General features: G+C 47.7%; 2 protein-coding genes, 1 non-coding gene and 1 pseudogene across 13 annotated transcripts in view; 3 read left to right on the plus strand and 1 right to left on the minus strand.

Moving 5' to 3' along the window:
* Positions 1–1,677: 1,677 nt before the first annotated feature.
* Positions 1,678–2,712, minus strand: LOC119056708 (uncharacterized). Its single transcript, XM_037155208.2, has 4 exons — positions 2,693–2,712; positions 2,587–2,599; positions 2,266–2,542; positions 1,678–2,064 (listed from the first exon to the last, which is right to left on the minus strand). Exons 1-4 carry the CDS (start codon positions 2,710–2,712, stop codon positions 1,709–1,711), a joined length of 666 nt encoding a protein of 221 aa, XP_037011103.2. The 3' UTR covers positions 1,678–1,708.
* The window catches only part of PABPC4 (poly(A) binding protein cytoplasmic 4), a 31,733-nt gene continuing 10,528 nt past the window's right edge, over positions 2,023–23,227 (plus strand). For 4 of the 11 annotated variants that reach the window (XR_008390650.1, XR_008390651.1, XR_008390648.1 and 1 more), the window contains exons 1-15: positions 2,023–3,126; positions 7,107–7,300; positions 8,041–8,156; positions 9,386–9,525; positions 9,886–9,980; positions 10,733–10,870; positions 11,409–11,504; positions 13,575–13,847; positions 14,185–14,272; positions 14,406–14,525; positions 15,024–15,110; positions 15,205–15,332; positions 16,510–16,603; positions 16,711–16,841; positions 21,106–21,307. Coding sequence is in view for 4 of the 11 variants with exons in the window: in XM_053660238.1 (XP_053516213.1) it covers positions 2,934–3,126; positions 7,107–7,300; positions 8,041–8,156; positions 9,386–9,525; positions 9,886–9,980; positions 10,733–10,870; positions 11,409–11,504; positions 13,575–13,847; positions 14,185–14,272; positions 14,406–14,525; positions 15,024–15,110; positions 15,205–15,332; positions 16,510–16,603; positions 16,711–16,841; positions 17,039–17,128 (1,983 nt within the window). In the remaining 7 variants the exon portion in view is untranslated. Of the gene's footprint in view, positions 3,127–7,106; positions 7,301–8,040; positions 8,157–9,385; positions 9,526–9,885; positions 9,981–10,732; positions 10,871–11,408; positions 11,505–13,574; positions 13,848–14,184; positions 14,273–14,405; positions 14,526–15,023; positions 15,111–15,204; positions 15,333–16,509; positions 16,604–16,710; positions 16,842–17,038; positions 17,384–21,105; positions 21,308–23,227 lie in introns of those variants that run through there. The other 7 variants (XR_008390652.1, XM_053660238.1, XM_053660239.1 and 4 more) reach the window with 7 other exon arrangements.
* Positions 5,675–5,869, plus strand: LOC128626688 (uncharacterized; annotated as a pseudogene).
* Positions 11,779–11,912, plus strand: LOC119056715 (small nucleolar RNA SNORA55). The gene has a single exon (XR_005083933.2). It is a non-coding gene; the product is annotated as a small nucleolar RNA SNORA55 (small nucleolar RNA).

Here is a 23,227-nt window from a genome sequence, read left to right on the forward strand (position 1 = left end):
GAATCTTTTCTCTTTGCAACAGGACACATTTGGAAACTGGGTATCTTACAGATGCAGGAACCTGAAGATATTTTGAGGACCTCAAGAAGAGAAGAATTAACCCAGTCTAAAGGTATTGCAAGCAAAGTCTGATGGCAAGTCCTTGGCTTGACTCTTCTGGCCTCAAGAGGCCATTTTAAGTTCAATGTGTAGATTGCTTATGAAAAATTCCAGAAAAGCAGGTTTAAATGAGCCTATGTGATCAATTGCTGTTCTTGTTGTAATTATACAAATAACAGGCTGAGTTTATGAAACCAGATTTAACTTGCAAACAAATTAGTATTAATTTGGCTATCCGGTAAAAAAATGGAAACGATTTTAGAGAGGAAATTATGTTTCATTAATACACCTTTGTGGATATTAGACTCCAGTGCTATTCATTGTCTTTTGAGGTTTTTGTTTTCTACCCATAAACTGGACTGGATGCTGAATTCTCATTTCTCCTAGTATCTGGCTATGACTCTGCAAACTCATGTTCCCATTTTTTCTGTCATCTTTCCGACTTGTAGCCATTGAGAACTAAAACTGCCCTTTTCCCAAATCCATGCAGCTGAAGCATGACAACTTAGTATACACTTCAGAGAAATCACCACCAGACAGACATCTAGAAATCTTCTCAACTGGCTGCTTTGAGAACTCAGAAATGGGGCGATAGTCTGTTCTAATCATTAACCATTGTTTTTCTTTTGTTTACAAGGAGATGCCTCTTATTAAATACTTGATTGCTTGCACTCTAGGCCTTGGTTTGGGAGCCCACCTGCATCAGTGTCTCCTGAAATGAGGCACAACTGTTTAATTGAACTGACCTAGTCTCAAGACTGAGACTGGTTTAGTGAGATATGGAATCACCTATCAAACCCAAGCTCTGGAATATGGAACTTCTCAGGAAGTTTACAATGCAGGACTAAAGTTGTAAGTCAGAACTGGCTCCTATGAGATAGACCATGGTGGCACAGGAATTATTTTGAACTGAAAGCAATCGAGACCCTGTGGGCTCAGGAGAAATTTTTACCCTTCTCCCTTAAAGAATTTAAATTGGAGGCCTGGACCATAACAAGAGTTACTCCAGAAGTAACCTTTACAACCTATTTGTAGGGCAAGCAAACACCTAATTACTGAACGTCTGCTCTTCTTATTGTCCTGCAAATGATCCTCTTCCCCTTTGAAGCCCCTAGGCATCTTACCTCATCCTTAGCTCAGAATTGTCATTACACCTCATTTTAACTGTCTCTGAACCTCTCATGTATGTGGAGTTTCTATACATATTATCATTACATTTATTATTTTTCTCTTGTTAATCTGTCTCATGTCAATTTAATTGTTAGTTCAGCTGAAATAAAGTTTCTTTCTCCCCTACAGAGCCTAGACACTAGGGAACTTTCCAGAAATGCCACTACCATGTAAATAGGGGGATGATTGTATTTTGTTTTATAAAACTTTGCCAAATTTTGCTCATCCTTCCGGAAAATCCCATCATCCATAGATACTACTGCACCTGTCGCTGTCCGTGCCTGGTAATTCCACGGTGATGCCCCAGTATTCTGAAAACTCCAGAATGTTTCCTCCTGTATTTGGGCCCAAATATTTACATATTGCTACATCTATTATATCATTACAATTTATTTCATGCCATTTTTTTTACAATTAAGCAATATATTGTTTGTTCACATTATGCATATGGGTGTGTTAAATTATCTATGGGTTTTACTCGGGGGAGGCGAGCTGTTTGCAAGACCATTGGAACGGCCAGAGGCTCTTGAGTCTGCACAGCAACCCCCTCCGCCGCAGAGCGGTCCTCCGCACGCCAGGGGTCGCTGTAGCACAGCGCGGCCGCGCCAGGTCTCTCTCGCGTGGCCGCCCCGCCTCGGGCCCCCGGGCGGAGTGGGCGGGCAAGACTGCGCCCAGGTCGCGAGGCGCCCTTCGACCAGCAGCGCCCGGGGCGGGTATAAATGGAGCGGTGGCTCCTCCAGCCGCCTCTCTCCGCCCCGGGTCGCCGCAGCTTGTGCTGCTTTCGGGCCCTGCAGCCTGAAGAAAAAAAGAGAAAAAGATAAAAAAAAACCCGAAAACGCTTTAAAATCTGAAAAAAAAAAAAAAAAAAAGAGAGAAAGAAACAGCGAATCCTCCTCGGAGAACCCGCGGGGAAGTCACTTTTGCACGCTTCCGGCCTGCCCGCGCTCACCGCCGCCGCCGCCGCCGCCACCACCACTGCCGCCGCCGCTACCGCACCTGGTCGTCTATCGGCCCCGGTCTGTCGGTCTGGTGGTGAGCCGCCCGCGTCCACGCGCCTCCGCTCCTGCCGTCCGTCTGCGCCGCGTGGCAACCCCGCGCCCCCGCCCCCCGCGCGCCTGCCTCCCCGCGCACCACGTGTCCGCGCTGCCCTTCGCGGCCCGGCGTGGAGGCGGCTGCGCGCTTGGTCCCCGGGGCTCGCCGAGCCGGTACAGATAGATATTTTGTATCCCTCTTCCCTGGCTGCTGTAACCTTAAACCGCCAGGAGCCCAAGGCCTATATTTATAAGGAAACGCGTGTCTCGGAGGCCGCGTGGGCACCATTTGGTTGTCTCTTCAAGAATTTTTATAATTTGGAGGGAAATCCCCATTTTAACAGATTTGTTTTTGAGATTTGGAGATTCAGACCAGAACAGCTGGAAATTACAAACTCCCAGGGTGGGCCATATTGTTTTTGAGAGCCTTTTGTCTGCGGTCCTGCAGTCTCCAGCGAGCCGCCCCCGAACTCCTCTGTCCCCCTCCTGTTTCTGAGCCTGCTCCAGCTTCTCAGCTGCACTCTGCCACCTGTGAGCCGCGGCGCGGCCCCGGCTTCGAGAAGATCCCCCTTTTGTCTTGTGTGGTCCCTGTAAGAAGTCCTGGCGGGGCTTGGGGTGGTGGGGGCTGGGGAGATGAACGCTGCGGCCAGCAGCTACCCCATGGCCTCCCTCTACGTGGGTGACCTGCACTCGGATGTCACCGAGGCCATGCTGTATGAAAAGTTCAGTCCTGCGGGGCCTGTACTGTCCATCCGGGTCTGCCGCGATATGATCACCCGCCGCTCCCTGGGTTATGCCTACGTCAACTTCCAGCAGCCGGCTGACGGTGAGTAGAAGGTGTCCACAAATTCTCGGTATCCCTGGGGGCCCTAGGAGCCATCCTCCGGGCAGGTCCCTTACCCACATGGAGGAGGCATCACGACAGCACGTTGCCACAGAAGCCATAGTGGGGAACAGGATGCAGGGGTTGGGAACACGGGATCCTGGCATCAGATGACCAGAGTTTCAGTCTTGTTTCCACCACTTGCTAACTGGGTGACCTTGGGCTAATCAGTGGTGGCAGTGCGGTTGGAACCCAGAGATACTAAAACAGCGGTTTCAGAGGGAAGTCATGGTCATGCTGTGGTGTGTGTGTGTGGTTCTGCTCCCATGCACTGGTCTATTAGACCTTTGCTGGTGAGTGGGCATAGGCTGGTGCCCCTCACAGGCCTGCCACAAAGGACAATTGAGACAAAATTCCTGGAAAAATTTTGGATTGCCAAGCTGGTGTCCCTTCCCCTACATTTACACTGGAATGAGAGTCTGTTTGATTTAATGCCGATAAAGGTCTTTCAGGGCAGGTAGGAAGCAGGGGAATAATTCGGTGCATTGAACTTGAGCAGGCACTTGTGTGAGCACCATCAGAGCATTGTGTGCCAGGCCAGCTCCCTGGTCTGGGTATTTGCCACTGGGCTGAAGGAGTTCTTCGCTTTGGAAGAAGCCCTGGGATGTGGAGAATGGGTCTCAAGGTAGCCTGGGGAAGCACTGACTCCGCTGAGCTGGCTGGTGGGGGTTATTGTCTCACCTGTGAACAGTGCTCTATACATGTCAGGACCCTTTTAACACATCCTATCTGAAGAAAATGGGACTCCTTCGAAGGAAAAGTGGCTGCAGAAGGTGGGAGACTGAGCTGGGACTGCCAGTGCAGTGCTCTGTGAGCCTACACTGGGCCTTAGCTTGGAGCAAGGGAGTGGGGAGGTATGCTGCGGGCGCGGTGGCCGGAGGCAGGCCAGAAGAAACCTAATCAGGGGCTGCACGTGACTCCAGATTAAAAAGGAACAACTGTAGAGATCATTACTGGGAGAAACAAGCCATTCCGTGGTGAAGGATTGCCAGGTCCCTATTTTTGTCTCCACTTTATTTGCTATCCGTGAAGCACACAGAATGTTGTCACTTGCCCAGGATGCAGCTGCGACCATAGCATTGGACTTACTGAGATTCCCAAGGCTACTCCCATCAGTTCATTGTGCTCCGAGCCAACATGTGTTTGGCCACAGGCTCAGAGAGGGTTGCTGAGTGTGACCATTTTAGGTGGGAGTAGTGGTACGTTGGCTGTTGCCTGCTTTCCTGATTCTCCCTAACAAAAGTCCTGTCACTTAGAGATAGGAGCAGAAACCACTGGTCAGTGTGTCTGCCAACACATACCTCTGCAGGACCTCTCCCTGCTATAAATAAGTGCAGCCCGATTTGTCAGACTAAGCTGACTTGCCTTCTGCAGCACCGTCTGGAAATAGAAGAGGAGCCGTGTTGAAATGAGTTCCTTCGCTGCTAATTGATGAAACACAGGTTGGGGTCCCAGGCTTTCGGTCTGTGCTGGCGACTAGTGCCAGCTGGAACTGTCCTGTGCCTGGCCTCTTCCTGACTTAGATCTGTCCCGTTTCCCATTTCCTGACCTCCTCCCCTCCCACACTGAGGGGCCCATCAGAGGAAGGTGGGAAAGGTGGTTGGAGATATGTACTCCCTTGGCTGGCTTGTGGAGGGCCAGTAAGGGAATTCCCCCCTCCTTTTTAAAATTTTTATTATTTTTTAAGATTTTAATTTTTTTTTTTAAGAGGAGAAAAGGAGAAAGAGAGGGATAAAAACATAAGTGGTTGCCTCTTGCACACCCAGCACTGGGGACCTGTCCCAAAACCCAGGCATGTTCCCTGACTGGGAATTGAAATGGTGACCCTTTGGTTCCCAGCCCAAGCTCAATTCACTGAGCTACACCAGCCAGGGCCTTGTCCCCCTTTGAAGTAGGGTGGTGTCCAGAGGCAGGAAAACCCACCCTACCCCCCATCCCTTCATAGAGGACATTCTGGGTGATCTTTCATTGCATAAGTCAGAGTAAGTGGCCACCAGCTCTCTGGGTCCTTTACCAGTGAAGGGAATTGCTCCTTACTGCAGGTGATGATATATTTTAGCTTCTGGCCCTTTAAATGGTCTCCATGGTGCCCACACAGGGATCTGGTTGGGAGAACTTGGGTGGACAACAAGGCATTTGACGGCCTAGACACCAGCAGGTGCAGGGCTTGCCTGCACTGTCTCCTTAGGCAGAAAGGTGTGGCAGTTTTATCCTCCTTGTCTCGTAATACAAAGAACATTTCCACGTGTGACTGTTAATATTTATCGTTTTGATGATTGAGGGTTTTTGTCTGAATCAATTTCTGTTCTCAGAAACTAAAAACATAAACCGGGCTGAATTCAGGGATGGCACATTCTCAATCCAAACCATTTGCTCACAGTTTGGTTTTGTCATTTGTGTCATAGTGGTAGTGTATACTAAATGGTCCTACCCCCCAAAAAAATAAATAAAATCTTGAAAAAATGATTTTAAAAGCTTAGTCAAGAAATAAAAAAGGGGGCTCTGTTGTGAGTGGCACACGTAGGGCAGCTCGATTGCTCCACATGTGGAATTGACGTCCAGAGATTTCGGAAGCGTCATTTTTTGGTACCTGGGCAGCTAGTGGTTGTTAAGGAAAAATCAAAAAAATAAAAGCTTAGTCAAATAAGAGGTGCAGCAGTCCCCGTTTATTTGCTGTTTTGCTTTTTTTGTGGTTTTAGTTAACCTGTGGTCAACCATGGCCCCCAAAATACTAATAGAAAATTCCAGAAATCAGCCATTTGTAAGTTTTATATTGCATGCCCTTCTGGTTAGCATGATGCAGTCTCTCGTCATGCTGCCTGCGACGAGTCATCCTTTGTCCAGCACATTCGTGCTGGACACACTACCCGCCAGTCGGTCAAGTCGCTGAATGGCCGTCTCAGTTCGGACCAACTGTGGTATCGCAGTACGTGTGTCCTGCTGCCCCTTATTTTCTTCAAGGATGAGGCCCCGAAGCACAGCAGTAGGGACGGGGGCAATTGAGATATGCCCGAGAGAGCCCGGAAGGACTTCATTTAAGTCAAAAGTTGAGTATAGAACAGCAAGATTTTGAGATAGACCACATTCTTACAAGTTTTGTTATAGTACATTGTGATAATTGTTCCATTTTATTATTTTGTTAATCTCTCACTGTGCCTAATTTATAAATTAAGTTTTATCACGGATATGTCTGTATAGGAAAAAGACTACGCATATATGGTTGGTACAATCGCAGTGTCAGGAGTCCACTGAGTGGACACACACTCACTCTCTCTCTGTATTATCATGTCATCCTGGTGCCATAAGGCCACTTGGACGATCTCGCCTGACCCGTGCACCTTATGCATAGGTGCATATGTTACACCTTATGCAACAAGGTTGCAGACCGGGGGGGGGGGGCTGAGGCTTCGGCCATAAAAGTAGATTAATTGGATAGAACTTTTTCTAACCCTCAGTAGCAATGCAGGCTAGAGAAATCTGATGCCCTTTAAGAGTTGCCTTTTTTTTTTTAATTGTTCAAGTATAGTTGTCTCCATTCCCCCCCCCACACACACCATTCCCAAGAGTTGAAAAGTCCTAGAGTGACTTTTTCCTATGGTGGTGACAGTCACCTACATGATGTGTTTTTTTTATATATATATATATATATATATATATATATAATAATATATATATATATGTTAGATTTCATTTACTTTTAGAGAGAGGAGAAGGGAGGGAGAAAGAGGGAAAGAAACATCCATTGGCTGCCTCCCACACGCCCCCAACCGGGGACCTGGTCTGTAACTCAGGCATGTGCCCTCACCGGGAATTGAACCAGCGACCTTTTATTTTAGTTCGCAGGCTGGCGCTCAGTCTGCTGAGCCCCACAAGCCAGGGCAGGTGTTTTACATCCTTGATTGAAATGTGCTTCTCTCTTGCAGCTGAGCGGGCCTTGGATACCATGAACTTCGATGTGATTAAGGGGAAGCCAATCCGCATCATGTGGTCTCAGAGGGACCCTTCTTTGAGGAAATCTGGTGTGGGAAACGTCTTCATCAAGAACCTGGACAAATCTATAGATAACAAGGCACTTTATGATACTTTTTCTGCTTTTGGAAACATTCTGTCTTGCAAGGTAAATACCGATTAAATGATTTCGGCAGAATGATTACCACATCCTGAAAACAAAATAAATACTAAATGGGGCATTGCCTTAGAATTGAGTGACAGTGTATGGTGATCTTCAAAATGCTGGAAATGGCTCTTAAGGCACATAGGCCCCTGTAGGTAATCTCATGCCATCAGCTAATAAAACTGGCTGGTGCTTTTGTATCTTTGTTCTTCCCTCTGTGTGAGAAATATCCTTCCTGTCTCCTAACTTTGGAAAGCAAGGAAAGGTTTCTCTTGGGGGTGGCGACCCAGAGCAGGGCTTCTGGTTTCCAGGAAGCTGCATGTAGTCATTTTAGAAGCATAAATTCCCTCTCTTCCTTTTCTGTGTGCCTGTTTATGTGGAGAATTGTATACAGCTTGTGTGGCGGTTCACCTGTCTGGCTCCACAGCACACTGCAGTTCTGTTGTGGACTTGCAGAATGGTTTGTCTATGGCACTGGTTTCGTGCCTATATCTCCACTTTTAATGAAGAAAACATTTGGAATAGAAGCAGCCTAATAGTGGCTACCACTTGTAAATGCACCATTACTGGGCGCCTCGTGCTGTGCAGGGTGTTAGAAAAACCTTACCTACCCAGTCCCTGCTGTTCCAGTGCGGTCAGGTTGGAGGCCTCAGACAGCGGAGGCCCCAAGTAAGAGACCACGTGGTGCTCGAATCTCTGGGGCTGCCCAGTGGCACTACAGTGGCCTGCCTTGTCTTTGACAGGTGGTGTGTGATGAGAACGGCTCTAAGGGTTATGCCTTTGTTCACTTCGAGACCCAAGAGGCTGCAGACAAGGCCATCGAGAAGATGAACGGCATGCTCCTCAATGACCGCAAAGTGTGAGTGTCCCAGTCCGGAGCAACAGCCATCGCATGAGCCAGCCTGGCCCCACCTCGGTATTAACTGGCACACACAAGGCGGCTACTGGTTCTCTCGGCCCAAGTGTGGCCTGCTCCTACCTCTCCACTCCAGGGCTGGTGAGTCTCCCTGCCGAGCCATGGCAGCCCTTTTGACTCGCCAATGTGGGCTTCCTGCCCAAGCCATGGCCTGCCTGCCGCCTCTCCCTTAAAAGCATACATCTCTGGGTTTTGTGAGCATTGGCAACTGGGGCTGGCTGGAGGACGGCTCTAAGCTCACTCTGAGCAGGGGTCTTGGCCAGTGGCAGAGTGGAGAGGGCCCTGGACTGACCAGGAGCTGTATACTAGCCACGTGCGTGACCTTGGTCTCTCCATGCGGTCACTCACTAGGGGTTGATGCCAAATTGTCCCCAGACCTCCACTTACCTAACTTATGGCTTTGGTGGCTTTCTAACTCAAGGCTGGCTCCACAGTAATACTTAATTTGGTTACCATGAGAAATCTCATCCCATTGCAGAAGATGCTGTTCATAACACATCTTGTTACTTTGCAGTGGTCATTGCATGGTGGACAGATGGGGACCGTAGCTGAACCATGCAGGGAGGGGAGAAGGGACACTGAGTCTTGGCTCTTACAAGCAAAAATCCTTTCTGTCCTTTGTGTTGTTGAACAGACCAGGAGATGGCCTCATTAATAATGTGTATGTGCCCAGTTGTCAAGTCTCCCAAAGGTATCAGTAGAAAGAAATCTTAAGATACTCCAAGTTGGGATACATTCCTATTAATTGTAAACAACACTGAAGTGAATAAAGTGAAAAAAAGGTGGTGCACTCGAGCAATTTCACTCCTCAGATTAACCACTGTTAACAGTTTGGTTTGTATCCTTTCAGACCTTTTCTATGCATTTACATAGATGCACAGAAATGAACGTTTAAAAAACGTGGTCGTCAGGTTTCTTCACGAAGGCAGTGTGATGTGGTAGGAGTAGCCTGGTCTGAGCCAGGAGCCCTGGGGCTGGTTCCCGCAGGATGGTCCTGCCTCTCTTCTTTCTCTTCTCTGTGGGGAGTTGGGCATCTCTGAGCTTGCTCCGTCGGTGGTTGGATTGGGACTCGTGTTTTAACCTTGCCTGTCAGCCTTTAACCTGCATTCCTTTGAGCCCCTGGAAATCATGTTTTGTTCCTCTGGGTAGTCACTGCTTTTCATTCTTCTTAGGTTTGTGGGCAGATTCAAGTCTCGAAAAGAGCGAGAAGCCGAGCTTGGAGCCAAAGCCAAGGAATTCACCAATGTGTATATCAAAAACTTTGGGGAGGAGATGGATGACGAGAGTCTGAAAGAGCTGTTCAGTCAGTTTGGTGAGTTGGGTCCTTTGCCCCCGTGTCCTCGTGCACAGTCCACCACGCCTGGAATTCTTATGTTTTCATTTACGAGAAGAGGGCACCTAGACCCAGAGGTAAAATACCTTGCATGACAAGGTCGTAGGGTAGGTAAGAATAGCCTCCAGGCCTTGGCTCTTGGCTCTAGCCTGCCTAAGCCAAGCTCCAAGGCCATCTCGGCAGCCTGGTCGGGATTAGAAGGCCAGGCACGGTGCCCCTCTCTCAGTAGTCCATCCGGTTTTGGCAAGAGGTTGCCTCAGGTGGGCTCCCGGAGAAGCCTCTGTCCTTGAGCTGTGGTGGAGATGGTGTTACTAATAGTTCTGTCCTTTGGTGTAACAGGTAAGACCCTAAGTGTCAAGGTGATGAGAGATCCCAATGGGAAATCCAAAGGCTTTGGCTTCGTGAGTTACGAGAAACACGAGGATGCCAATAAGGTGAGAGTACCACGTGTGGGAAAGTTTTTGTAGGAAGTGGTCCAAGAGTGCGGGCAGGGCCTGGATAACACAGTGGAGCTGGGATTACCTGGGTGTCTAGTATCAATGCACAGTTACTGTATTCTGGAATTGCCTTCTTTGGGGTTTTACATGTTAATATGTTAGTTAACTGTTTTCAGAGCACTTGGCACAAACCTCTCACCTTACTTAGCTGCTCAGCCTTGTAGGTTGAAAATAGGACAGGTGTTTGTTCCCATTCATAGGCGAGGGTACTAAGGGCCAGAGTTGTTGATTTGATAACAAGAGAACGGCCACTTTGGGGGGAAGCCTTATGCTAGGCCCTTGAATGTATCACTTAATACCTGCAAACGAACCTGAGAAATCTAGTGATCCTGGATCCAGGTGATCCAGCTCATGTCTGCTGTGCGTGTATTTATACAACTGTGGTGTTTTTTCTCTGTGTTATCTGGGCCGGTAGCTCATCTAAACATTAGCCCCATTTTATTCATAAGGAAGTTTGGATTTGCTTAGCTGGCTTCAGGGACGGTATGATGTTGGTGTTTAGCACTAGAGGGAAGATTTCTCTCTCAGGATATTTGGTGAGACTTAGAGACCCCCCCAGAGCAAGGCCCCTGCCTCTGTATCTTGGTTTTTTGTTTTTTTTTTTTAAACAATTTTTAAAGTTGTTTTTCAAGTACAGTTTTCTGCCTTTTGTGTCTTGTTTTAAAGATGTGTATTTATTTCTTCTTTAGGCCGTGGAAGAGATGAATGGAAAAGAGATCAGCGGGAAAGTCATTTTTGTAGGCCGTGCACAGAAGAAAGTGGAACGGCAGGCTGAGTTAAAACGGAAATTTGAACAGCTGAAACAAGAGAGAATTAGTCGATACCAGGTGAGAGGTGGTCTTGGCACAGCACCCACATGTTGGGCAGGTTTTGGGGGACTTGGGGCACCATCGCCAGGTTTAAAAGGATATGCCTACCAGGGACCAAAGAGATTAGCTTACTCATTTAGAGACTTCCAGAAGCCTCGGTCTTTTTTCAGTCCCACGGGTTCCTTTTACTTAAATGACGCCCATCGTCCCATTGGAATGATGGCAGGAAGAGCCCTGAGGGGGCGTGTGGTCAGCCAGAGCAGCTGTGAAGGAAGAGGGTCGTAGCATATGATGCACTGATGCTCCTATCAGAACCTCAAGGAGGTAGTTTCTCAACTTTGAGATGCATCAGAATCCCATGCAGGGCTTGTTAAAAGCTGGTCCCCAGAGTAGTTCCTGATTCACTAGGTTTGGATTCTGGCCTGAGAAATTTGCATTTCAAACAAGTACCCAGAGATGCTGTGGCTGCTGGTCTGGGGCCCACACTTTGAGAACTACTGTCCTAAAGCATATATGGGGTATAAAAGAGCAACTAACCGTGATCCTTCTGCTGTAGGGGGTGAATCTGTACATTAAGAACTTGGATGACACCATTGATGACGAGAAGTTAAGGAAAGAGTTTTCTCCTTTTGGATCCATCACCAGTGCTAAGGTACTTTCTACTGAGATATTCTGGGATTGAAAGCAGAAGTTGTGATCTTTTAGCAAGTTACTGGTATTTGCTTCGTCGACGGAATAGGATCTAAATTGCGTTCATTTCTGATGATAGCTGCCACATTCATCTCACCGATTCCTCCTGGCATTCGATTCGCCGTCTGAGTGTGTGCCCTGGAGAGCGACAGTTCATTAGGTTGTTACATCACTGTCTCCTAAGGCCTGGGGTATGGAGATAAATCGGACCCAGTCCCTCACTGCCGGCCCCCAGAGCACCTGAATCTTTCCCATTCTTTGCTGCTTCGTGCTGGTGTGGGGACAGATGGTGCCACAGTAAGAGCAGAGGAAATCCAGACGGGTGTTTGCCATTTGTCTTGGGGCCTGTCTCTACAACTCTGCCACACGTCGTAAACGAAAGGGATTTTGAGGATTTTAGAACTGGGGTGGGAACTTCAATCCTGGTAGAAGGAGGAAAGAGCGGGAAGTTTGTTTTTCCATGTTTTGCCATATGTGTCATTTGCTTGGTTTTCTTTGATAGTCAAATGAGCTGAGCTAGAAGGGTGAGCAAGTGTGAACCCCATTTTAAAGTCAAGGAATTTGAGTCCTTGAGCAAGAGAATGCTGGTTACACGAAGAGAGTATACTGTGTGTCCTTGGCACTTGGGGAGTGTGACAGGATCTGGAGGTTTTGGGTTGTAACCTGTTGCAGACACCAGCCCTGCTCAGCAGAGGTGCAGCAGATGTCACAGAGTCCTTTAGGTGATGAGAAAGGAGGCCATCTAGGCAAGTAGACTCCAGGTGACCCTGCCCTGGCCCTTGGCTTAAGTCACCTACAAAGTGGGAGTGTCATCGTCATAGCGGGTGTCAACCAGAGGCTGCCCTGCAGGGTTTCTCCAGCTGCTCACCGCTGTCTTCCAGTCACCCCCTTGACTGGCCCCCATCAGTGCAAGGGGCGCCAGTCTCTCCTTGCCTACCTGGGCAGTAGTGCAGTTGGCATTTGCAGGAAGGGCGCAAAAGAACCACATCTTGAAGTTTAATAGTAGGTATCATTGCTTTTTCTTTTTTAAATTTAATCCATTGTATTTTTCTCATTACCATTTAGTCCCCTTACACCTCCTCCTCCCAGCAATCACCACACTGTTGTCCATGTCCGTGAGTCCTTTTTCCTTTTTGGCTCAATCCCTCCACATAGGTGTCACTTTCATGGTCAAGGTGTCTTGTTCTTACCTGGTGTAGGGAGTTACTGGGTTGATACATATCTTTACTTCCACGTCCTCCACTTCAGGAGGCTCTCCAGGCAGTGAGCTAAGACACCAAAGGGTGCCAGACACACATTCATATTGCTACCAGTGGTTCTGAAGAGACAGGCTAGGGAAAGCAATGAATAACATTTTCAGGTGAGGAAAGAGCCATTTGTGAAATACTAACTATAGAAAACACCCCCTGAACTGGTAGACCGTGCTGTGTTGTAGCTATTTGCCTCATGAAGCTCAGGCTCAGAGAGGGCAAGTAAGTGTTTTGTTGATGTTGTAGAGTTTAGACATTTCAGAGCTGGGACTAGAATCCAAGCTTCTCCCAGCTAGTCATTTTTCTGCAGTTACTCCCATTGAATTAATGATGAGAGTCATTGGTTTTAACTCTTTCTCACATGTGGTATTTCTAGAGTATATCCTATCTGTGCTCTGTGCTGAGAGCTTATTAAATAAGTTTCGTTCACCATAGTCTTGTGCAGATAAATTTTACAATTAAATTGCTTGACTCTGCTGTCCAGGTCTCTTGTGTGAGTACCCAGAGGTAGCTATGCTGCTAGGTACCAGGAAACATCTTTTGGTTCCTCGTTTAAGCATTACTCATATCACAGTGTTTGGGAACTTTAGAATTTAGCCAAGGAAATGTCTAGGTCCTACTCTTAGAAGTTGTGACTCAGTTGGTCTGGGATACATCCTGGGACAGGGCGGAGAGCCCCTCTCCTAGACATGGTGACTCTTTCAGAAGAACCCGGTTCTTCTGGTGGCGAATGGCTGCCGGGACATAGAACGCCTTTTTCTTGAGCTGGTCGTCTGTTGTAGGTGATGTTGGAGGACGGGAGAAGCAAAGGGTTTGGCTTTGTCTGCTTCTCATCTCCTGAAGAGGCCACCAAAGCAGTCACTGAGATGAATGGACGCATCGTGGGCTCCAAGCCCCTGTATGTCGCTCTGGCCCAGAGGAAGGAAGAGCGAAAGGCCCACCTGACCAACCAGTATATGCAGCGGGTGGCCGGAATGAGAGCACTCCCTGCCAACGCCATCTTAAATCAGTTCCAGCCTGCGGCTGGTGGCTACTTTGTGCCTGCAGTTCCTCAGGTGGGTCTGCCGTATGTTCATGGCTGTGGAGCCTGCCCACTGATAGTGGCTCCTCTAGTGGTTGGGAGGAGGGGGTCTGGGATATCAGAGTTCAGAACATAAGGGTAAGGGTCCTTCAGATAAAAGGAGGAGGGACTTACCACATGGGCATACCCAGAGTGGGAGGGATGGAGTAAAAGAATGCCCAGTAACTGACCTTCCTTATCCCAAGCTTTTGAGCGGAGAGTGCCTCCACCTGAATTAGCCATGGCCTGGTAGGGAGATGAGATGAGATCATTCTCTAGTGTGGACTTGAGTCCTTAAAATAAAAGGGCTTGGGTGGTGCTCTTTCTTACAGGCTCAGGGAAGGCCTCCATATTACACACCTAACCAGTTAGCACAGATGAGACCTAATCCACGCTGGCAGCAAGGTGGGAGACCTCAAGGTAGGTGGTGGGGAACAGGGATTTGATCACTGTGATCTCCTTCCTCTACTGCCTGCCTCCCTCGTGTGAAGTGCAGCGTAGGTTCTGGTCCACATCATTCATCTGTGATGTGCAATTTTTGTCTTTCTGCCAGGCTTCCAGGGAATGCCAAGTGCTATACGCCAGGCTGGGCCTCGTCCAACTCTTCGCCATCTGGCTCCAACTGGTAATGCTCCGGCCTCTCGTGGCCTCCCTACTACTGCTCAGAGAGTCGGTGAGCAACTTGGCCTTGAGAAGTGTGGCCTGGGGAGGAGGGAGTCAGATGACTAGGCCGTGCCCAGGGTTGGTCAGTTGATTGCCTCGTCTGCAATTCCTGGTTCTAGAATCTTAGCTGTGTGCTTAGGTAGGTGCTAAGGGGCAGAGAGACAGTTCATTCTAGAAGTGTTGGGAACTTTTTTTTTTTTGAGTCTTTGCTCATTTGGTGACCTGTAAAAAAGGTTAATTGTAAAAGGTTATTAGCTGGATGACTAGAGACAGACCATTCATTTGGGTGGAGTTGGGACAATTAAGGAAACTTTTTTTTTTACAGAGTACATCCTGTATTCTGAGAGGTGGAAAGAGTTGTATGTTATCGTTGGCTGTTCCTTGAGAGTAGCACTAGAGGCCCCGTGTGTGATGTGTTGTGTGAACATGCTTTGGAATTTCTCCTTCCACGGGGCGTGGCCAGTTGGACATCTGCCAACACTGATGTGCGTTTGCTGGTCTGTTGTAGGGTCTGAGTGCCCGGACCGCTTGGCTATGGACTTTGGTGGGGCTGGTGCCGCCCAGCAAGGGCTGACTGACAGCTGCCAGTCTGGAGGTGGTATTGGATGCGCACAGAATGGGGAAAGCTGGGATTTGACGGGTCTTTGCCCAGACTGAGGGGCTTTAATTTTACTTGTTCTTTTCCTAAGGTGTTCCCACAGCTGTGCAGAGCTTAGCGCCTCGTGCTGCTGTGGCTGCTGCTGCTCCACGGGCTGTTGCACCTTACAAGTACGCCTCCAGCGTCCGCAGCCCTCACCCTGCCATGCCACCTCTGCAGGTGAGGGCCACCGGACAACGCTAAAAGGGTTCCCCTCATTTCTGTAGGATTTAAGAGATGCCTTGCTTTGAGTCCTTCAGGTATTAATTGCCTGCAGTATGTCAGAATGACGTGTCCTGTGTGGTGATTCTGCCCTGGAAGGGCTCTCTAGTGGGCGAGAAAGGGCTTAGCAGTGTTCTTCCTGATGACACACAGTTCAGTCAAATGCCCCAGAGGAGACAGCTCGTGCTTTCTGCTCTCCTTTACAAAGTAGTACATATGCGCTCATTCAGGTCTTTTTCTTGCATTTCTTTTTCACCTCCCCTGGCTTAGTCGATCATTATCTGCTCTGCAAGATAATCGGTACATTAAGGCAGGAAAGAACTTCATGTCACAGGAAAGGTGGAGTGGGCAGTTGGGCCCAGATCTCAGATTTTCTGAGCTGGAACTTGTTTCTGGTGGGCGAGCTGTGCCCGCCCACCCCCCAACCCCAGGCAAGCCACGATGGCGGCTAGTTTGTTGAAAAGCTCCATAGCACTTTGCTTGGAGGAGCCACACTCAGCCTTGGGATCCACCAGCTGCTTCCTCCGCTCTGTGCTAAGTGGAATATTTCCCAGAACTTGGTGCTCTATGGAACATTTTTTGCCTATAAGGCCCTCCTCAGGGCTGTGACAGGCACTGACATTGCATGTTGACAGTCCTCAAGCATTTGATACAGTAAAACCTTGGTACAATAAAGGTAATGTGGGATGTAATTATAAATGGCTTGATATTCATACCCTTTGACCCAGTCTTTACTAGGAATTCACCCTAAAGGAAAACTGGAATTTTCAGGAAAAGACTCTATATACAGATGTTCACTGTACTTTATTTATTAGTAAGGTTTCAAATTCTTGGGTAACTTTGAGTGCTTTAACCTTGAATAAATTATAGTAATTCAGTAGATGATTTCCAAGCATTGTAGGTTTTCTTATTTCCCTTTCCTTCTACTTGTAGCCGGCTATGTTTCTCTGCCCACACCACTGTTCCTCACCTTGCTCTCTCCGTCCCTCAAGGCTGCAGTTAGTTCCCTGACAGCAAGGGCAACTGTCTCCGCCTCCTCTTTCACATAGTAGACTTTCAGATGTTGAACGGTCAGGCTTTTGATCACCAAGAGTCCTTTCCTTGGTGCTAACCAGCTGCCTCTCCTGGTTCCCAGGCATCCCAGCCTGCAGTCCATGTGCAGGGGCAGGAGCCCCTGACCGCCTCCATGCTGGCTGCAGCACCCCCCCAGGAACAGAAGCAGATGCTGGGTGAGTGATTCAGTGCTTGCGGGAAAGGGGGCTGGAGCCTGGCACTGACCCGGACACCAGTGTCCAGTCTAGTCTTTCCTGGTTTTTACTTGAGTGTCTTCCTACAGGAGAACGTTTGTTCCCACTCATCCAAACCATGCATTCGAATCTGGCTGGCAAGATCACAGGAATGCTGCTGGAGATCGACAACTCCGAGCTGCTGCACATGCTGGAGTCCCCCGAGTCTCTCCGCTCCAAGGTAAATGGGTGGGCTCAGCTGGCCAGGAGGATGGCTGGTCTTGGACCCTCAGGCATGGCACAGAGAAGGAGCTGCTGTGGTGTGGGTGTTTGAGAAAGCAGTCAGCGCCAGGAGAAGCCATCACTGGGCCTGGGCGTCAGGGAAGAGTGCTGGGTGCTCTCCTTCCATGTCACTGACAACCTAGAGATTTCTCACAGGTGGATGAAGCTGTGGCGGTACTACAGGCTCATCATGCCAAGAAAGAAGCTGCCCAGAAGGTGGGCGCTGTTGCTGCTGCTACCTCTTAGACAAGGAAAAACTGTACGTTTGGCTGTTTTTGTTTCCTGCAGTGGTTTTCACTCATGAATAATACCTTCCTGAAAGATTAGGGACAATATATAGAGCCATGCTTTTTGCCATTTAACCTGATAACTTGGGCATGCCATCTTCTGGGTTTTCTTTTCTGTCATCTGGACATTAATATGGAGAAAAGAGTACAGGTCATAAATTGTAAGGAGTAAACAACAGTTTTCTCAATAAAGAGTACCTGGTTAGCAGTTCTATATAGCTTATTCTTTCCTGGTGGTTGTAACCAGACTTTCTCAAGAATCCTATATTTGGTCTGGAATAATGCATATATACAGGTGTGTCATAATCAGATTCTACAGCGTCATTTCTATGAACAACTCCCTGGTTGGATTTGAGATTGGTGAAATCAGCTGTGTGTACAGGCACTGTTTAACTCTGGGAACACGGTAGACACAAGCCTTTGTGTCAAAGTGGGAGAGAGACACACATACCTAACTACAGCTATGGCGTGTGTTGCAGTCGACTTCTGGATGTGGGGGGCTGTGGCCTCTGTCTTCAGGGGATTTGGGTGAGTGCAACTCAACTAGGACCCCTGACAAGGACCGATGAAGAAAAGAGACCATGGAATGAGCAGAGGCACAGTCCGGGGAAGAGCGCAGGTGGTGAGGGCCAGAGCCGGCGTGGAGGTTAGGGCTGCCCTGACATGGCCATGGATGGCCCCTCAGCTTATCATTTGGAGTTTAAGCAAGAGGACCATAAAACTAGAAACTTTTGAGGACAAAATGGCCTGGAAGGATATGGGGTGAGTCTTTATAGACTAGCTATCCTCAAAGTAAGTGGTTCTCAACTAGTTGTGCCCCTTCAGAGGACACTTGCCAATGTCAGGAGACATTTTTGGTTCTCACAACTGGGAATGTGTCACTGGCATCTAGTGCGTAGAGGCCAGGGATGCAGCTCAACTTCGTCCACTGCAGAGGACAGCCCCAACAGAATTTCATTCTGGCCAAAATGTCAGCACTGAGGCTGAGATTTCAGAGAATCTCAGGTTCTTTCGATTGTTTATGTTGGTGCTTTTCTTTTCAGGATTCAAAAGCCAAATAACCCCTCATGAAATTCAGCTTAAGGTTTGAAGACTTCCTAGCTTGTCCTATGGACTTAAACATCAAGAACCACAAATTACAAATTTAATAGGTCATTTTGTATCAAAAGGTCAATTATGAAGCACCTAGAATTTTTCAATTAAAAGAATATATTCTCTGGGTTCTGCTATGGCTCAGACAGTATTGACTTTTTTTTTCCTATTGTGGGTTTTGATTTCCACCCCCCTCCAAAATTGGTTTTATTTGATGTACCCAAGTCTTAAGTTTCTCAATAAAGAAAAAAACTCCATAACTGCCTGTCTTATGTTTTACTCTGACCACACAGTTTTATTCTATAAGTCTCTTTCACTGGAAGTAATTTTAGGATGTAAATAGGGTCAAATGAAGTTCTGTATACTTTATCCCTTCCTAGCTGGATTACCTAGGTGTACAAAACTGTCCATTGCATTGTTGTGGGAGGACTTTGTATTGAGACTCCCATTTACCTTAAGGGGGTAGGAGTCTGATCAGAGCGGGCGTGGAACCGATACAGGGTTGGCACATTTCTGAGGGGCATATGAAGAGATATGTAGATCCTGGCCCCTCCCTCCAGGACGTGCTGGTTGTAGTTTCAGTCTCTTCTGTCGCCTACGGCAGTTATGCATTCAAGCTAGCAGGTCTAGTTGCCCAGATTCTGCAATTGGGGTTTTCCCTGGCAGTGGGAAAAAAGGGCGTGGGAGATAGGTGTGAACGACAGCAGCAAACAATTGCTCAAGTCCTAAGTGTTTCCTGGCTCCTTATGTCCTCTAAACGACGATAACCTGGCCAAGGTCAAATAGTCTATTTGCCCTCCAGGAATCCTTCCTTTTCTGTCTTGAGCTTGGCAGGCTGTCCTTCCTTGGGGCCTTACCCGCAGTCTTTTATTCAGAACGCTCTTCCTTTTGGCTGGCTCCCCTTTTCCTTAAGGCGTGGCCCAATCTACAATAGATTTCCTCCATTTTCTGACGACCATGGTTAATGCGGCTGTGCGTGCGTGTTTTTTATTATCTGACTACGCCTCCGCACCTACCAGCGGCAGGGCCTGGTTGGTGCAACATCTGCGCTAGCTTGGAGGGGCGTGGCGTGTGGCGGCGCGGGAGTGCACTTCCGGCGGAAGAGCCGGGCGGCAATATGGCTGCCACCTAGAGGCGGAGACTTGGGGCGACAGAGGATTTTCACTGGCCAGGCCGTGGTTGAATCGTGATTGGGGTTGGCTCCAGGCGGCACGCCGGCACGTGGCACGCGGCACGCAGCACGCAGCGTGTACGGCCGGTCTCCTAATGGGTCTTCATCTCCGCGGCTTGTGACTGGTGTTCGCGACCTGATGGCTCTGCTGGTCCTAGTACTGTCCAAAGCCCGTTTTTTTTCCCGGCGCTGTACCCAGACAGGTGGTGAGATGTTGTTGGGACTCGGACATCTTGGGACCCCATCCCAAAATCTCGGCCCTAGCTCCTTAGATGAAGGCATTCCCAGAATAGCTGAGGAATTGTGGAAACGGTATCACCGCGCTGGTTGGTGAGCATTGTGATGCCTTGTATGTTTGGCTTTTGAATAGGGTCGGGCTAGGGAATGACCACTCCTCCCCCCAAAATGAGGGCAAACATCCCAGGTGTACTCAGGCCAGAGCTAGGTTTGAAAGGCCGGGAGTTAGGCATCCAAGGTGGGAGCAAGGCGCTGGACTGAATGGAGAGCAGCAGAGCAAAAGCCCAGAGGTGTAAAGAAGTCAGCACTTGGAGTCAAATAGTTGGCACTGGGGGGAAGCAAGGGGAAAAAGAGGCCTGAGAGGTGGGCAGGGCTCAGGTTTTGAAGGTCTTATATGCCATCCTAAGGAATTTGGACTCGTGTGGGCACTGTTGAACTTTTTGGCATTATTAAGGAGGGCAGTGTTGTAATCAGATTTGTATTTTTTGGAATTATTCTAGTGTCTGTATGGGGGAGAGAGAGACTGGAGATGGTGAGCCTGTTTAGGAAGGGACTAGATGTCGGCCTGAAGAGGACGGGGAGAAGTCATTTTTGTGTCCCCAAAAGACTGTAGGGACTCCTCCTTTTCCTCTCCGTGGGCTGTCTTCAAGAGTGTGGAGGACATTAGTGCAGAAAGAGCTTGGTGGGCTGGCAGAGGAAGTGGACAACAAAGTTCTTTGTTCCTGCTTTTATTCCTTTTGGAAACATCACAGATACTTAGATTACACTGGATTACGGAACAGATCAGTTTTCAGTGTCTTTCATGTTTAGATTCCTAATGCCAGGGAAAGAATGTGGAAAAAAAAAACATTAAGTCATGTGCATTCGGTACATGTTTGGAGTGTAATGAAGTTAAGGAGGATGTCTGTGTAGGTCATCATCACTACACCTGGTGATGGAAAAGGAATGTTTAGAGGATGAGGAAGCCAAGATGGTGGTATGGTTACGGGCTGAAATCGACAGAGATGGACAATTTGTTGGATTTGACAAAAGGCTTTTTCCACGTTGGAACCATTTGGGGGCTCTGATTTCTGTTCACGTACTATATAAACTGTAGTAAGAATCAGTAAGAAGATAGTCTGAAAAATCTCGAAAGGTCTCTTTATTGTTTCACATCACCTACTGGGTCACTGAACCCCCACCACATCCACTTAACCAGACCTCCCTTCTTAGCAGCTGTGTCTTTAAAAAGCAGAGGTCAGCAGGGAAACTTAGTCTTGACAATGGAGTGTTGGCCTCTGCTCACCGGGTGAGTTTTCCTTCAGTTGGTATAATGTTTGTTTCTATTTTTAAGATAGGAGTTTTAGACCCAGCTCTGCTACTAACTTTGTGTGTGACAAACTCTCTGAGCCTTACGTCCTTCTGTTTTTAAAAAGTAATTATTTTTTGTTTTTTAGAGAGAGAGGAAAGGAGGAAGAAAGAGAGGGAGACAAATACCAATTGGATGTCTCTTGTACATACCTCGACCACGGAGCGAACCTGCAACCCAGGCATGTGCCCTGACCAGGAATCGAACCAGTGACCTTTGGTGGTTTGCAGTATGACACCCAACCAATTGAGCTACGCCTGTCAGGGCACAAGTTCTTCAATTCTTAAATGGTAAGACTGGCCTTTGGGGGCCCTTCTATCCCAGCATTCTGTAAATTAGTAACTCTTACTGCTCTTGTTCCACCAAGTAAAATATCTGTGCTCCGGTCTCTAGTAGTCACCTAAGTCAGTAGTGAGGTCAGTGCACTGTATGTAGTTAATGCTCATTTGGGATGAATAATTGCTAGATCAACATTTTTTTCCTACTTTGTATAAGTCTTGGAAACATAGGTTATCAAAATGCTTGGAAAGGAACTCAAGGTTTAAATTGTGTAGTGGTAGAATCAGATAATACAAAGTTTAAAATTTTAGTCACCATTTAGCTATATTAACTTCAACAAAATGATTTTAATATTCCTGAAAGTGTTCTTAACCAAGAAATTTCACTTTTTAAATGGCATTGGGATGTGCCTTGCTTCCTCTCATTGCCCACATAATTAACTACTCATTTCTGCTATTGTAGAGAAGTACTTTCATTGAATTTGAGTTCCCAGAGGTAAGTTTTCAGTTTGACTACTGTTACTGTTGTCATTGGTTACAAAAGGTGCTAATGTCCATTTGGGAGGCGATAAGAGATTCCTGGAGCTACCATAACGAATTACCACAAACTCGGTGACTTAAAACAATTTATTCTCACAGTTCTGGAGGCTGGAAATCCAAAGCCAGGGTGTTGGCAGGGCCTCGATCCTTCTGAGTACTCTAGAGACAGTCCTTTCCTTCATGGCTTCCAGTGGCTCCTGGCAGTCCTTGGCATTCCTTGGCTTGTAACCACGTCACTCCAATCTCTGCCCCTTTGTTCACATGGCCTTCCTCCCTGCGTGTGTCTTTCTGTGACTTCTTATAAGGACACCACTCATTGGATTTAGGGCCCACCCTTATCCAGTGGGACCTCATCTTAACTAGTGACTTCTGTAAAGACCCTGTTTGGGTAGATGTGAAATTTGGGGAATACTGTTCAACCCTCTACAGTGGCTCGATGTTGACAGTTGCCAAGAGAGAGGAAGTTCCGGTTCAGAGTTCGCCTCATGTAGTCAGAGTGTGGAAGCCAGGTCCTGCAGAGCCTGGAGCCGTCTGACCTGGCATTGCTAGTTCCTGTTTCCTGTGCGTGCTCTCTGTCTCCATAACCAGGCACATGTAATGGTGTACCGCCAGCTCTGACAAGCAGTTAGTACATGTTCTTTGTTAAGGAGGTACATACAGTCGAGGTGGTTAGGAAGGAAAAATATGTCTTTTTTCCCTGTGTTTGTGCTACTGAGCATGTAAGTGGTAAATACAAGAAGAGTTAAACTGCAGGTGTGAACTTTTTTGGAGGGAGGGCAGGGTATTGCAGCAGCTACTGACAATGTGGTATGGCTGAGAATCTTTGCTTTTTACTGAAGCTGTCGTTATTTGAAAGTGCTTACTGTGAACCGACTATGAAACTAATTCTTACTTAGATATCCTCCCCACTTAACACTGGAATAAATACCAGCCGTCAGTCTGTTGGCCAGTCTTTCCCTGACCGTCCGTATCTGTATCGTCGGTCAGGAAGCTGCAGTTCATGGGCTGGAGCTGTTCTGCAGCCTGCTTCTATATGGCCTAGGTACTAAGTGGTGTTTGTATTTGTAAAGGGTTGCAAGGGAGAAAAGAATATGCAGCAGAGATTGTACGTGGCCTGCAAAGCTTAACATATTTACTCTCTAACCTTTTTCGGAAAGTTTGTTGACTTTTAGTCTAGGCCAGTATGCTGCAAATAGAGTGTAAATTGATTGCAGAATGAAATTGTGAGTCTTGCATAAGAGGCAGGATTTCATGAAGTATCTGAAAGTGATTATGGACGACTACTGTTTTTGGTTCTAGTTTGAAAAGTGAGGCTCTTGTAAAGATAAACCAATTAACAACTGAGTAGGAGGAGAAAACCTGTGTGACAGGTTGGGTGCTTTGAAAGAAAAT

Source organism: Artibeus jamaicensis, unplaced genomic scaffold, assembly GCF_021234435.1.
Source record: "Artibeus jamaicensis isolate MK-2021 breed Jamaican fruit bat unplaced genomic scaffold, CSHL_Jam_final scaffold_847, whole genome shotgun sequence".
NCBI classification, from domain to species: domain Eukaryota; kingdom Metazoa; phylum Chordata; class Mammalia; order Chiroptera; family Phyllostomidae; genus Artibeus; species Artibeus jamaicensis.